Genomic DNA, 12563 nt, shown 5'->3' with positions numbered 1-12563 from the left:
ATTGATAGCTAAGGCCATGGTGTTTCTGCCTATTGCATTGGGAGAAGCGGGGTGAATCAATTTATGGGGAGGCTAAAGTGTTGTTGCTAGTTGAACTAGCTCGGATTTACAGCAAACGTTCATGGCTGACTTGGTCTTATTGACAACAACTGAACACTCATGAATTGCTCCTGCCGGTAGTACAGCTAGACTTGGGGCTATATAGGGGAAAAATTGCCCATCTGATTTTTCTGATTGGTTTCAGGTATCATCACGGACTTACTGCAATTCACCTGAATCACAAGGCTAAACCACAATCTTAAAACTCATTAGAGGATAGTAGTTATCCTTATAACTGTATTACATTAACTAAATATAATCATTGGAGACTGAAACAAAGCCAATCTCTTAGTTTACTTAAATAACAGAGTAAACCAGTCTCAGACAAGTAGTCTCAGGTCATCTTTTTCAACTAGAACATCATCTTCGTTGAGTCAAAGACCTTAAGGGTATGTGATTCTACAAAGTAATCATTTGATTCTTCTTAACTTAAAGTTGTAACATTTATTTAAGGACAATTGATCCACACCACATAAGAAGAACCATCCAGTTAAATTGCCAAAACTGTTTAAAAACAGTGAACATCAATTGTCTCTGAAACTTGTTTCTCCACTCCACCCTATTATGTCTTGTGTCTCTTGTGTCTTTTGATCCAAACCAGCTTTCTATGCATTTTCCACATTCCCTAAAACCCTATTACCATTGATTCAGACAAGTGCAAACAATTTCAGACTGAAGATTTAAAACTGTCTTTATATCACCTAACCGACATTATAGCTGTGATCTTTTTTTTGTACATTGCTAAGAGATTGGCCAAAACCAATTTGAGGGTTGACAGAATTTCGAAAACTCGAGAGTCTCCAAACCTGAAAAGGTGACCAAATAGAGTTTTTGCTGCAAGCCTGTAGGATAAACTAGAAGAGCATAAGAGTTGTAAAGGGGAACACACACATTAACGAACATCAAAGCATGCAACAACATGGATCTATCTAGGGTTTGATCATCAGAAGATTGAGGAAAAAAAAAATTTGGACCATTTCTCGATTTGTGCGTGTCATCCTTGCGCAGGGGCCATGCTAATCTTCTCTGTATCGTTCCAATTTTATCGGATGTCCCCGAAGGGACAATCATGTACTCGACTCTAACCTTATTTAAACACAGCTCTATGTCTCCAGCTGAGCGATGTGGGATTTTTTATATACAGTTAACAGCTTTAGTGGGCCTTTTTCTGATTCTTTTTAGGCCCATCAACATTGCTTTCTGAGGTGCACGATCCGTCGGATGACATACACGTAGCAATATCAACGGTGAAGAATAGAACTCAAATCTTGGCTGTGACTTGGCGAAATTTACGGTTTTATCAGAGAAGAAAACATAATCCCCAAATTCAAAACCATCAAATCCCTAAATCAACCAAACCCAGACTGTGTACGCTATATCTCTCTCGTGGGTTCTGTAAGCTCTGTTTCTTTCTTTTTTCTCACAAATCCTTCGATATCTCTCTGAGTCTCATTTCGATATTCATATAACACAAAACTGGGCATTGTAAAAAGGTGAATCTTTATGAATACTAGATTGCGCTTTCACTGAAAAGGATTGAAATTGACTCCCTTTTTCGTATTTCGGAGATCAAAAATCGAATTACTAACTAAACGATGGAGAAGAGTATAGCTTTCTTCATCTGCAATTTTCACTTTTGATTAGATCTTTGACTAAACAGTTGATCAACGTTTCTGAATCCTTAGGAGATTTACACAAAATGGGCATTCTAAAAAAGACAACTTTTTCAGACTAGTAGAGTGAACCTTTAGTATCATAACAATGGTGTATTACTCTTTGCTTGTTCCAGACTTTTTCAATACTAAACCAATCTGAGAGAGTTTTGGTAGAGAAGAAAAACTTGGAAAACATGTCAAACTGTCAAGAATCGTTTTACCTAGGCTGCTGCTGATCTCCACCTTGTTCAGAAGATGCCGGACCGTCAACCTCCTGAGACTGCTGCTGATCTCGTTCAGAAGATGCCGGACCGTCAACCTCCTGAGACTGCTGCTGATCTCGTTCAGAAGACGCAGGACCGTCAACCTGATCTCCACCTTGCTCAGAAGACGCAGGACCGTCAACCTCCTGAGACTGCTGCTGATCTCCACCTTGTTCAGAAGATGCTGGACCGTCAACCTCCTGAGACAGCGTTGCCTGTTGCGTTTGATTATGAAGTTGCACCATACGATGCACCTCAGCCAGTGGTGCTCTCACATATACAGCATCTATGTACACGAAATTGCGTTGTTGTGGGTTTAGAGGGTTCCGAACTATAACAAACGTTCTTCGCTGTCCATCTGGTTTCATTGTAGTAAACACATCTTCACTAAAGAATTGCCCCAATCTCAGGTTCTGCTGGTTAGCCTCTGGATGTTGATATGGGTACATTACTGGATCCTGTCTTGGCCTCATTCCCCTACTGATCAATCTTTGTTCAATTACATAGCCACTATCCCTCGCAGCCAGCACTGGAGACATGATTGGCCCCATTGACAATGGGCAGTCCAGCTGTTTAAATACATGCCATGGCATAAACTTCTGAATCCCCATGGAATCCTGTTGATATGTGATCTGAACCCTCCATATTTCAGGTGCAGGCCCTGGATTAAACATCTGAGTTTGCATTGGGACTAGATTGGGATACTGGTAAGCCATCGGATGCTGCTGATAGGTGTTATGAGGTCCCCATGGTGCAGGTGCAAGCCCTGGATTAAACATCTGAGTTTGCATTGGGACTAGATTGGGATACTGGTAAGCCATCGGATGCTGCTGATAGGTGTTATGAGGTCCCCATGGTGCAGGTGCAAGCCCTGGATTAAACATCTGAGTTTGCATTGGGACTAGATTGGGATACTGGTAAGCCATCGGATGCTGCTGATAGGTGTTATGAGGTCCCCATGGTGCAGGTGCAAGCCCTGGATTAAACATCTGAGTTTGCATTGGGACTAGATTGGGATACTGGTAAGCCATCGGATGCTGCTGATAGGTGTTATGAGGTCCCCATGGTGCAGGTGCAAGCCCTGGATTAAACATCTGAGTTTGCATTGGGACTAGATTGGGATACTGGTAAGCCATCGGATGCTGCTGATAGGTGTTATGAGGTCCCCATGGTGCAGGTGCAAGCCCTGGATTAAACATCTGAGTTTGCATTGGGACTAGATTGGGATACTGGTAAGCCATCGGATGCTGCTGATAGGTGTTATGAGGTCCCCATGGTGCAGGTGCAAGCCCTGGATTAAACATCTGAGTTTGCATTGGGACTAGATTGGGATACTGGTAAGCCATCGGATGCTGCTGATAGGTGTTATGAGGTCCCCATGGTGCAGGTGCAAGCCCTGGATTAAACATCTGAGTTTGCATTGGGACTAGATTGGGATACTGGTAAGCCATCGGATGCTGCTGATAGGTGTTATGAGGTCCCCATGGTGCAGGTGCAAGCCCTGGATTAAACATCTGAGTTTGCATTGGGACTAGATTGGGATACTGGTAAGCCATCGGATGCTGCTGATAGGTGTTATGAGGTCCCCATGGTGCAGGTGCAAGCCCTGGATTAAACATCTGAGTTTGCATTGGGACTAGATTGGGATACTGGTAAGCCATCGGATGCTGCTGATAGGTGTTATGAGGTCCCCATGGTGCAGGTGCAAGCCCTGGATTAAACATCTGAGTTTGCATTGGGACTAGATTGGGATACTGGTAAGCCATCGGATGCTGCTGATAGGTGTTATGAGGTCCCCATGGTGCAGGTGCAAGCCCTGGATTAAACATCTGAGTTTGCATTGGGACTAGATTGTGAAACTGGTTAGCCATCGGATGCTGCTGCATACCAAGAGGTTGCCTGAAATTGTTCTGATAACTTGCATGCAATGCTGATCCACGGTATGGTCTTGTGTGTTGCTGATGTGGGTTCATCGCTTGACCACTCCTAGCAATCTGATCAACCCTTGGATTCTGATGTGAAGGCTGAGTAACAAGACTACTGAATCCAACATTGTCATAGACAGAACGATGACGCTGAGTACCTAATCCAACAATTTCTTCAGGAGGCTGAGTAACAAGACTACTGGTTTCTTCATCGCTCTGCATTTGTAACCAAGATTCCACATTTAAGCATCTATCTTACATACTTGCAAATTAAGTGAACTGGAAATTAAGTATCTACGCAATTCGTATTTACCATGGACTCATATTCATCATCACCATCATTGCGATCACCTTCTTCAGCTACCATCGTTGTCTCTCCAGTTTCACTACTTTCACTGTTTCTTGAAGAAGAAGAAGAATCTGTTTTCATGTTGGATTCAGAGTTTTCCACTTGTGATTCCTGAGCGGCACCATCATCATAAAGCTCCGGATTCGAGCCTTCTTGAAGATTCATATCTTCCATCTTGGGATCATCACCATCATTGCGATCGTCGTCTTCTTTATATGCCATCGTTGTCTGGCCAGTTTCACAACCGTCACGGTTTCTTGAAGAAGAAGCATCTGTTTTATTGCTGGCTTCAGTAATGGCGGAACAAGAAGCAGGCGCAACAGAGACAACTTGCGTAGAATCTTCAGACTCTTTCACACTTTCTTCTCGAAGATTCAAAGCTTCCATCTTGGGATCATCTTGATCGATAAACTCAGACATGTCGCAAGAGAAGCAGAGGAATTAGCGAAGATAGTAAATGTAACAAAGCATTTTAGTATTTAAAGCCCGACTCCTCTCTCTCCACTTGCGTTTCTACGTGTGTAAAAGTACAAATTACAATTACATAAAACCGGATCCGTTAGGTTCGGTTAAGTCCGGTTTATTGGACCTCACTTTAATTGGTAATTGTAAAGTTTTCAGACAATTACAAAAACAGCTTATATAAACTTTAAGGATTACAAACACAGAGCTAAGATTTACAAACTTTGGAAGTACAAACAAATGCAAAGAATCTTGTAAACACCCCATGTAACAATAGAAGGAACATTTCAAAGAACAAAGGTTACACAGCTGGAAACTGAAACTCCCCACCAATTGAAAGCAAGCACAATAATCTTCTTCTCTTCTAGAGCCAATTCACAAACAACCAGGAAACACAAAAAGTCTCTCTTTCTTTTTGCTGCAGAATCAACTTAAAGCTCATATCCTAAGGTTGTGACTCTTTTGATGTCTTTGCTTTAGTTTCCCTTTGTTGTTGTTGTTGTGACTGAGAACTGAACTTCTCATTCAATGCTTCTTTGCAATTCAGTAGATTCCTGAGTCTGCTCCATATCCATAAGAGGCTAGTAGTTGTCCTGATTAGTGGAGTTAGTTTTTTTTGGGATCTTGAAGACTGAAAAGGTGAAACTACAAGAACCAAGCTCTTCGGGTTTAAGCAGGTTTACCTGAGACAAGAACACTCTGACTCTGTCAATTCAAATGCAAGAAGTTAATGGGTCTCATGTCAATTTACAACACCCTAAACGTGTATCTTCAGCCTCGCTAATGGGTCTCTAATTTACACCAGCTTCCTGTACACTTTCCTCATTACCTAAAACCAAATTTTCAAAACAATGAAGAGATTAGATTCACTCAGGTGCAGAAATTTCAGCGAGGAGATAGAAATTTGTCACTTTAACACCTAACCTGTACTAAAGTCTTCATCTTTAAACACAGGACACTGTGAAGAGATTAACCAAACCCTATTCAAGGGTTTACAAGATTACCAAAATTTCAGAAACATAAGAGTATTCAAAACCCAAAAAGGAAACTGACCCAATAGAGGTTTTGTTGCAGAACTGAGATAAATGCAACGGAAATTACAAAACTCCCAATTGCTAAACAACAAAACTCTGCAACAACGATCATTATTGGATTCTCTAGGGTTTATCACAGTTTGGGGATTTTGGAAACAAAAAAAATTTGGACCATTTCTCGATTTGTGCGTGTCATCCTTGCGCAGGGGCCATGCTAATCTTCTCTGTATCACTTACTCGGCACTAACATAGAAAAGTGTTAACTATGCCATGAACAATAGATAAGTTTCTCGTCTATGCCATTTTACATGACTCGTTTTCCGCCTGCCACACTGTCTACGGAAGAAGACCCCTTTGCCCTCAAATAAGGGGACTCTTGATGAAGCGTCGGGCTAGAGAAAAAAAATTAAAAAGAAAAACCAATTGTTCATGAAGTGACTTAAAGCTGTAAGACCAGTTAATTATAGCCTTGGGGAATGCAACCCTTCCACGATTTATTGAACCAATTTTCTCTCCTCTTCTAAAAAATCTCTTTAGTTTCCTTGTCTTCAAATAAAAGATCACCGTTGTTGCGACTTTTAACTTTCGTTCATATTCCGACAACCGTCGTACTATTCCGAGAGCCAATAAAGTGTTACAAACTCGAAACTGATTGGCCAATCCTCCACCTTTGGACCCGGCGACCGCGACAGGGGAAGTCTCGGAAACTCGTTCCGAAGTGAAAAACCCCGACGATTGGTATGATTTCGGTCGAAATTGCCCTAAATTCTATATATTTTATGTTGTTGTCAGCTTTGCCCTTACTTTCATTTGTTTCAGTGGTCTCTTTCAGATATCCGATGCCGTAATTAGTGAGGGAGATCTTACTGACACTGCCGGACGCAGGTAACTCTGTTGGCCAACCAACCCTCCTCTTCCTCTGTGTTTTGTTGTTCGTAACGTTGAAAACCGCTTTGATAGACATGTAACCAGTGGGCATTTTTCGGTAGACTTTTTTGCGTAAATATGTTTTTTTTGTCCATCTAGAATGTTTAACTTCTTAAGCTTTTGGTAGACAATATTGGTTATATCTTTTGTGTCCACCAAGTTAGTCCACCAGTCGTGGTCCATCTATAGTTTGTCTCCGTCCAACTAGTGTAAAGTGTTTGGTAGACTTTATTGCGCAAGTCTTCTTCTTTGTCCATCTAAACTGTTTAACTTCTTAAGCTTTTAGGTAGACTATATTGGTTATAGCTTTTGTGTCCACCAAGTTAGTCTACCAGTCGTTGTCCATCTATATTGTTTCTCCTTCCAACTTTCAAAGACTTGTGTAACTGGGTCTGTGAATGACTCCTCAGTTCTTGTCCCCACAGGTGTGATGAAGATGCTTGTGCTGGTAATCCAATTCCTCCCCATTTCAGGCTACTTATCTAGGGATCTGTTATACTCGGACGACACAAACCAACAACGAAGGTAGTTATGCCCATTATTTTTCTTTAATCATGTCTACCCAAATATTTTTCTATCGACCCGGCATTTAATGTCGGACTAGGATCCGCCATCAATGTTTATTGTCCACCGAATCATTAGTCTATCAAACCATATTTGGGTTCATTGCAGGTCGTGCAAGGTCGGAGAGGCTTCTACTGTTCAGCCATCTTCTGATTGAAATTCCCCCAACGAAGCAGCCCCTTCTGGTATCGGTGCTCCATTGATGGACCACACTCTGAACTCAATGTATATGTCTACCCAAACCTTTTGTCCATTACACTGTATTTATGTTCTGTCCTAAGACCAGAAAACCTTCTCCCCATTGTAGGTCGGCGGAGGTCTCAGAAGCAGCTGCAAACGTAAGGGATCCATTAATAGACAACAGTCCGAATTCAAGGTACATGTCCACCCAATCTTTGTCTACCCGAACATGTTTGTGAATTAAACAATATTTATGTTCAAGGTACATGTCCACCCAATCTTAATAGACAACAGTTCGAATTCAAGGTACATGTCCACCCAATCTTTGTCTACCCGAACATGTTTGTGAATTACACATTATTTATGTTCTCCCCATTGCAGGTCGGTCGATGTCTTAGAGACTGCTAATGTCCAGCCATCTTCGTATTGTAAGTCTCCCAATGAAGCAAACCCTTCTCTTATTCGGGATCCCTTAGTGGACAACAGTTTGTATTCAAGGTACATGTTCACCCCATCTTTGTCTATCAAACGTGTTTAGCTATGAAATACTGGAGAATGTTTACCAGAATGACAGGACCGACAATTGTGGTCCACTGGCCGTAAAGTATATCGAGCTCCATTCGCAAAAAATCACGCCTGAAGGACTAACATAAGAAATGGTGGACCAACTACGTATGTCCTACGATGTTGATGTCTACCAAGAGTTTGTTGTCTCACTAAAGAATTGAACTTATTATGTCTACCTTATGTTGGCCCTCTTCTTTTTTTCGGTCCTTTTGTTACGGTTATGTACTTTGTCTTTCGTTCGCTACTACATTTTGTCTTTTAAACAAATGTTAGAAGAGTGGACCGACTTTACCTCATTATAACAATTTAATGCCCTTGCTTTATCTAAACAAGTGCATTAAAAGGCTACAAAACTTAAACACGCCTAACCTGCCAGTCCCTTTAAATTAGCTACAGTTGAATCCAATCAATATCTTTCCGATCATCAATATCTTCCTCATCAGATCCACCCTCCCCCTCTTCTCTATGGTTTGCTTCTCCAGACGGGTTTCCCATTTCAGTTGGCGATAGACCATTTCGGCTCACCATTATGTCTATAATCGATAGACAAAACATCATCACTCCATGCAGACACCATATTCCCTCCTGACCTTTGTCCACACATAATCGACATTGTGCCATCTACATCATCAGTAACAATGTCCACATTGTTCTCTTCCCTGATAGACAACTTTGTATGTCCCTCTGCATCTGCTTCTCCGACCACCACCTACTCCTCCTTCTCTTCGTCAATGTCTTTTACCAGATCTCTTTATTTTTAGAGATCCATTATACTTCATTAACTACAACTATCTCTTTACTCTTATCTCTAACTACTTTTTCTTTCATTAACAACAATTAATTAATTAAATTTGCCTCATAAACAACTACAGATCTTTCTCATTAATGTCGCTGCCATTAATACCAGTCCCATCCTCATTAATATCGACAAAACATCCAAAATTTTCTTTGTCTTTGAATTCTTTCGCGTGCAAATTACTGAGACAACAGCCTAAGGCTATTTTTGTATTATCCCCCCTCTCATGTACGAAAAATGGCATTTCTCAAAAGAAAAAACAAAATTGGTATTTTTGACAAATTTATTAGAAAAACTGGCATTTCTGGCCAAATTCCCTTATTTAAACTCAGCTTTTGTCTTCTACGTACGCGATGTGGTATTTTATTTTGATTTAATTAACAGCTTAAATGGGCTACTTTCTTTTTCTATTGGGCCCATTAACATAAGTAATGACCATCACTTTCTGATACGTAGTTCGTAGAGAGATTAAGTAAAACGACGACGTTAGTTTTGTAACGTTAGCTTTTAAATTGTTAATGAGAGCATTTGTTTATGTTATACCTTTGGTTTGAAGTTTGAAAAAAAAAAACAAAAGACTTTGTGATGTTTGCTAAGTGTTTACTAATATCTGATTTGGCGAGAGAACGTATGGGTGTAATCTAAAAACTAAACACTCAGCGTTTAGATTTACAGTATTATGAGAAAAAATCGAAACGTTTGCAAGAAATGTCTCCAAAATCATGTCAAGAATAAATTAAACTCTACTAAGACTGCTCCTTTGGACCTCTACTAAGTAAGTACCACACGACCACACACACTGACCCTCTAACTACCAAGTGGAGGCTGCGTCTGCGATTGCGGATGCGTTTGGAAATGTATGTGCAGAAAAACTTGAGAAGATTGAGATCGTGATGGGGCTATTGCTGTGAATAACTGGAGAAAACTGATCATTGTAACCTACAAACAAATGTAACTAAAGGCTTTAGAAATAATATAATTCCTTCCCGTCCAATCATATTATTTGACTGGTGAATATAACCTGATATTTTATTGGATAACGATGATGATATTGGACGGCAACGTTTCTTCTTCTGATCTTGTCGGAGGCACTCACTCTGTTTCTGTACCAGTACTACTTGTTTCTTGTGCGACAAGTTTTCATTTATTGACTTGTATTTATTATTCTCTTCTGCATTTGAATATTTCTGGATTCTTGACTAAACTGTTTATCCAACGTTTCATAATCTTTAAGAAACTACACAAAATTGGGAATTCTAAAAAGCGAATCTTTAAGACTATTGTGAACATTTAGTCAGCAGTGAAAAGTATTGAAAATTAACTTGGATTTGGATAATGAAGACTTAGAAGAGAACTCTTCATTGTTCCACTTCCACCATACTTGAGAATAGATCTTTTGACTAAACAGTCATCACCACCAATTCAATTACAGTTACCAAAAATCATTCCGAGAGTGTTTTAGTGAAAAAGAAAAACTTGAAAACCATAGATAATATCGTTTCACATAGGCTGCAGCTACTGATCTTGACCTTCTTCAGAAGGTGGTCTAGCGTTAAATCCTTGAGACTGCCTTGGCTGTTGCGTTTGAGGCACACGTTGCAGTATTTGTTGATTCAGATGAGGCCGTGCTTGTCGTGGGTTGAAATAGTTCTGATCTCTACCAAATGATCTTGGCTGTCCTCTAGCTACATTCCTGAACTGCGGCATTCTCGAGTCAACCATTGGATAGTGATACACGTTCTGCTGGCTAGCCACTGGATGTTGATAGAAGTTATGCTGGTTAGGCACTAGATGTTGATATGGGTACATGTACATCTGGTAAGCCTCTGGATCTTGATACGGGTAAGCCTCTGGAATTCCAGATGGACTCGCCCAAATGGTCCATGGACGGACCATTTGACAGCTCTATACATCACCGCTGGATGTCTCTGTTCCATCATGTCCCTCACATATTGTGAGTCGAGTCTACAGAGCAATGGACGAAAAGGAAAAATAAAAACATGAGCCACGGCGCTTAAAATATCATAAAATGCCAGACCTGTAAGGCCTCATAAGACTATCCAATGATAAACAATCAATTAACATCCATTAGAGACGCCATCTCCACTTAAATTCAAAACTGACATAGCACATGAAATAAGAGTAAAGAAACTGCACATTAAAGCTCAAAAAAACCGTAGCTGCGTGCTCTTAATGATCCCATCTTGAATTCAGCAAACAAGTTATTATGTTATTTATCTATAGAATCTTGCTAGAAATAGACACTTTTACCTAATTTGACCCAAACATATACTTCCCTATTTGGGAGCAAGTGCTTTTTTCCCTATTTGGGAGAGTGAACTCTCAAAAGGAAGAAAAATAAGTTCGAATCACAAAGCCATGGATCAAACTCAATCAATCAGACCTAAATCCATGAGAAATTGAGAATCAAGCAATAAACTTGGAATATAGATTCAAGTCAACAACAGCAAACAAGCTGAATCAATCCGATGAAGATGGAATCAGAAAATAGCAGATTAGGAAAGCTCACCTCCTTCTTACCCTTTCTAGCAGGCAGAGAGTAACCTAGGCAATCGATCGAACTCAGCAGCCTCGATCCTAGCAGGCCAAACAGAGGGATTTTTGTAGCAAAAGAAAACATGCCTCTCGTAAAACTGTACAGTTCCAGCGAGTTGCTCCGATCGGAAATCAGGACGAGCGAATCCGAAATCAGCGTCGTTGATGCTCTCTCTCCACCGCCTACACCGAGTAAGCTTTCGCTCTGAAAACTACCGGAGCGAGAAGTGGGTTCGCCGAGAAAGGTGTCGAGATAGTCAGATACAGTGACCGGAGACGATGCCGTTGATGGATTGCTGGTAAATGATAAAGGGTCGTCTCTATCTCTTCCACTTCCCATTTGAAAAACTACGACCCATCCGAAGTTGGAAACTTTATAGATCGAAACTGAAAACTATGGAAGGGAGAGAGAAGAAGAAGAAGAACTGAAAGTTTCAGTGCCTTCCCTTCCCACTGAGAGGTCTCTCAAGTATATTCCGTTACTCTTAATTTCCCAATCTATTTAGAATGTAACAATAGCATTTACATCCTTTTGGAACGTATTTTTGTGTGGTCCAAAAAGGGAATGTAAAAGAAGAGCACGGATTCTTGTCTTTAGATTTTGGTTCTGTAATAACAAATTATCTTCTATATCAAATATTACTCTTATGATCAGCATAAGATCCTTCGGCAATATTCAAATCTCTATCGTATAATTCACAAGTAAGTTCTCTATTAACTGCAGCTCTCTCCTTCTGACATCTCTCAAATTTTCATCTTCGGCTATTTTAGCTTTAAAAACACTTATTAAAACAATTAAATTTAATTTAACAAAAAAAAAAAAAATCGATTGAAAACTGCAACGCTTCCCTTCTTCCCCCACGATCTCATTATGTCCACTTCTCAATTCTTCAGCAATAAAACACAGATGATTTCATACAAAAAGCTCTCATCTCTTCTATTTCTTATTCATGTTTCTTCTTGCCTTGATCAGGTAAAAAAATTAAAGCTTTGTTCTGATTTTAGGGTTTCATTATCGCTTGCCTCTTCTTATTGTATTTTTCTACAATCCAAATGTTTCTCTATTGGGGTTTTGAATTTGCAGAACCACAGTTCCTTACATCAAGAAATTTTGTAAAGATCGAGTTACAGGATCACCATTGAAAGGAGAAGGTTCTGGAAAATTAAGTTTTTTTTTGGGGGGGGG

At 40.2% G+C, this 12563-nt stretch overlaps 2 protein-coding genes and 1 long non-coding RNA gene across 6 annotated transcripts; 1 reads left to right on the top strand and 2 right to left on the bottom strand.

The window, feature by feature from the left end:
- On the bottom strand, window positions 1951-11764 carry LOC104737428. The gene is made up of 6 exons (XM_019234980.1): window positions 11751-11764; window positions 7777-7781; window positions 6986-6987; window positions 5678-6019; window positions 5437-5582; window positions 1951-5346 (listed from the first exon to the last, which is right to left on the bottom strand). The coding sequence occupies exon 6, from the start codon at window positions 4162-4164 to the stop codon at window positions 1972-1974; it is 2193 nt and encodes a 730-aa protein (XP_019090525.1). The 5' UTR covers window positions 4165-5346; window positions 5437-5582; window positions 5678-6019; window positions 6986-6987; window positions 7777-7781; window positions 11751-11764; the 3' UTR covers window positions 1951-1971.
- On the top strand, window positions 6013-8401 carry LOC109128494. 4 transcript variants are annotated; one of them, XR_002034926.1, is made up of 7 exons: window positions 6013-6525; window positions 6607-6672; window positions 7140-7239; window positions 7387-7503; window positions 7586-7654; window positions 7721-7764; window positions 7840-8401. It is a non-coding gene; the product is annotated as an uncharacterized LOC109128494 (long non-coding RNA). The 4 variants fall into 4 exon arrangements; XR_002034925.1 differs by having other exon boundaries at window positions 7586-7764; window positions 7840-7956; window positions 8025-8401; XR_002034927.1 differs by lacking the exon at window positions 7721-7764.
- LOC104737429 lies at window positions 10203-12073 on the bottom strand. The gene is made up of 2 exons (XM_010457599.2): window positions 11352-12073; window positions 10203-10786 (listed from the first exon to the last, which is right to left on the bottom strand). Exons 1-2 carry the CDS (start codon window positions 11715-11717, stop codon window positions 10727-10729), a joined length of 426 nt encoding a protein of 141 aa, XP_010455901.1. The 5' UTR covers window positions 11718-12073; the 3' UTR covers window positions 10203-10726.

Source organism: Camelina sativa, chromosome 13 (genome assembly GCF_000633955.1).
Source record: "Camelina sativa cultivar DH55 chromosome 13, Cs, whole genome shotgun sequence".
Classification (NCBI taxonomy): Eukaryota; Viridiplantae; Streptophyta; class Magnoliopsida; order Brassicales; family Brassicaceae; genus Camelina; species Camelina sativa.
The sequence above is the reverse complement of the archived record's forward strand: the minus strand, read 5'-3'. Positions and strand labels throughout refer to the sequence as shown.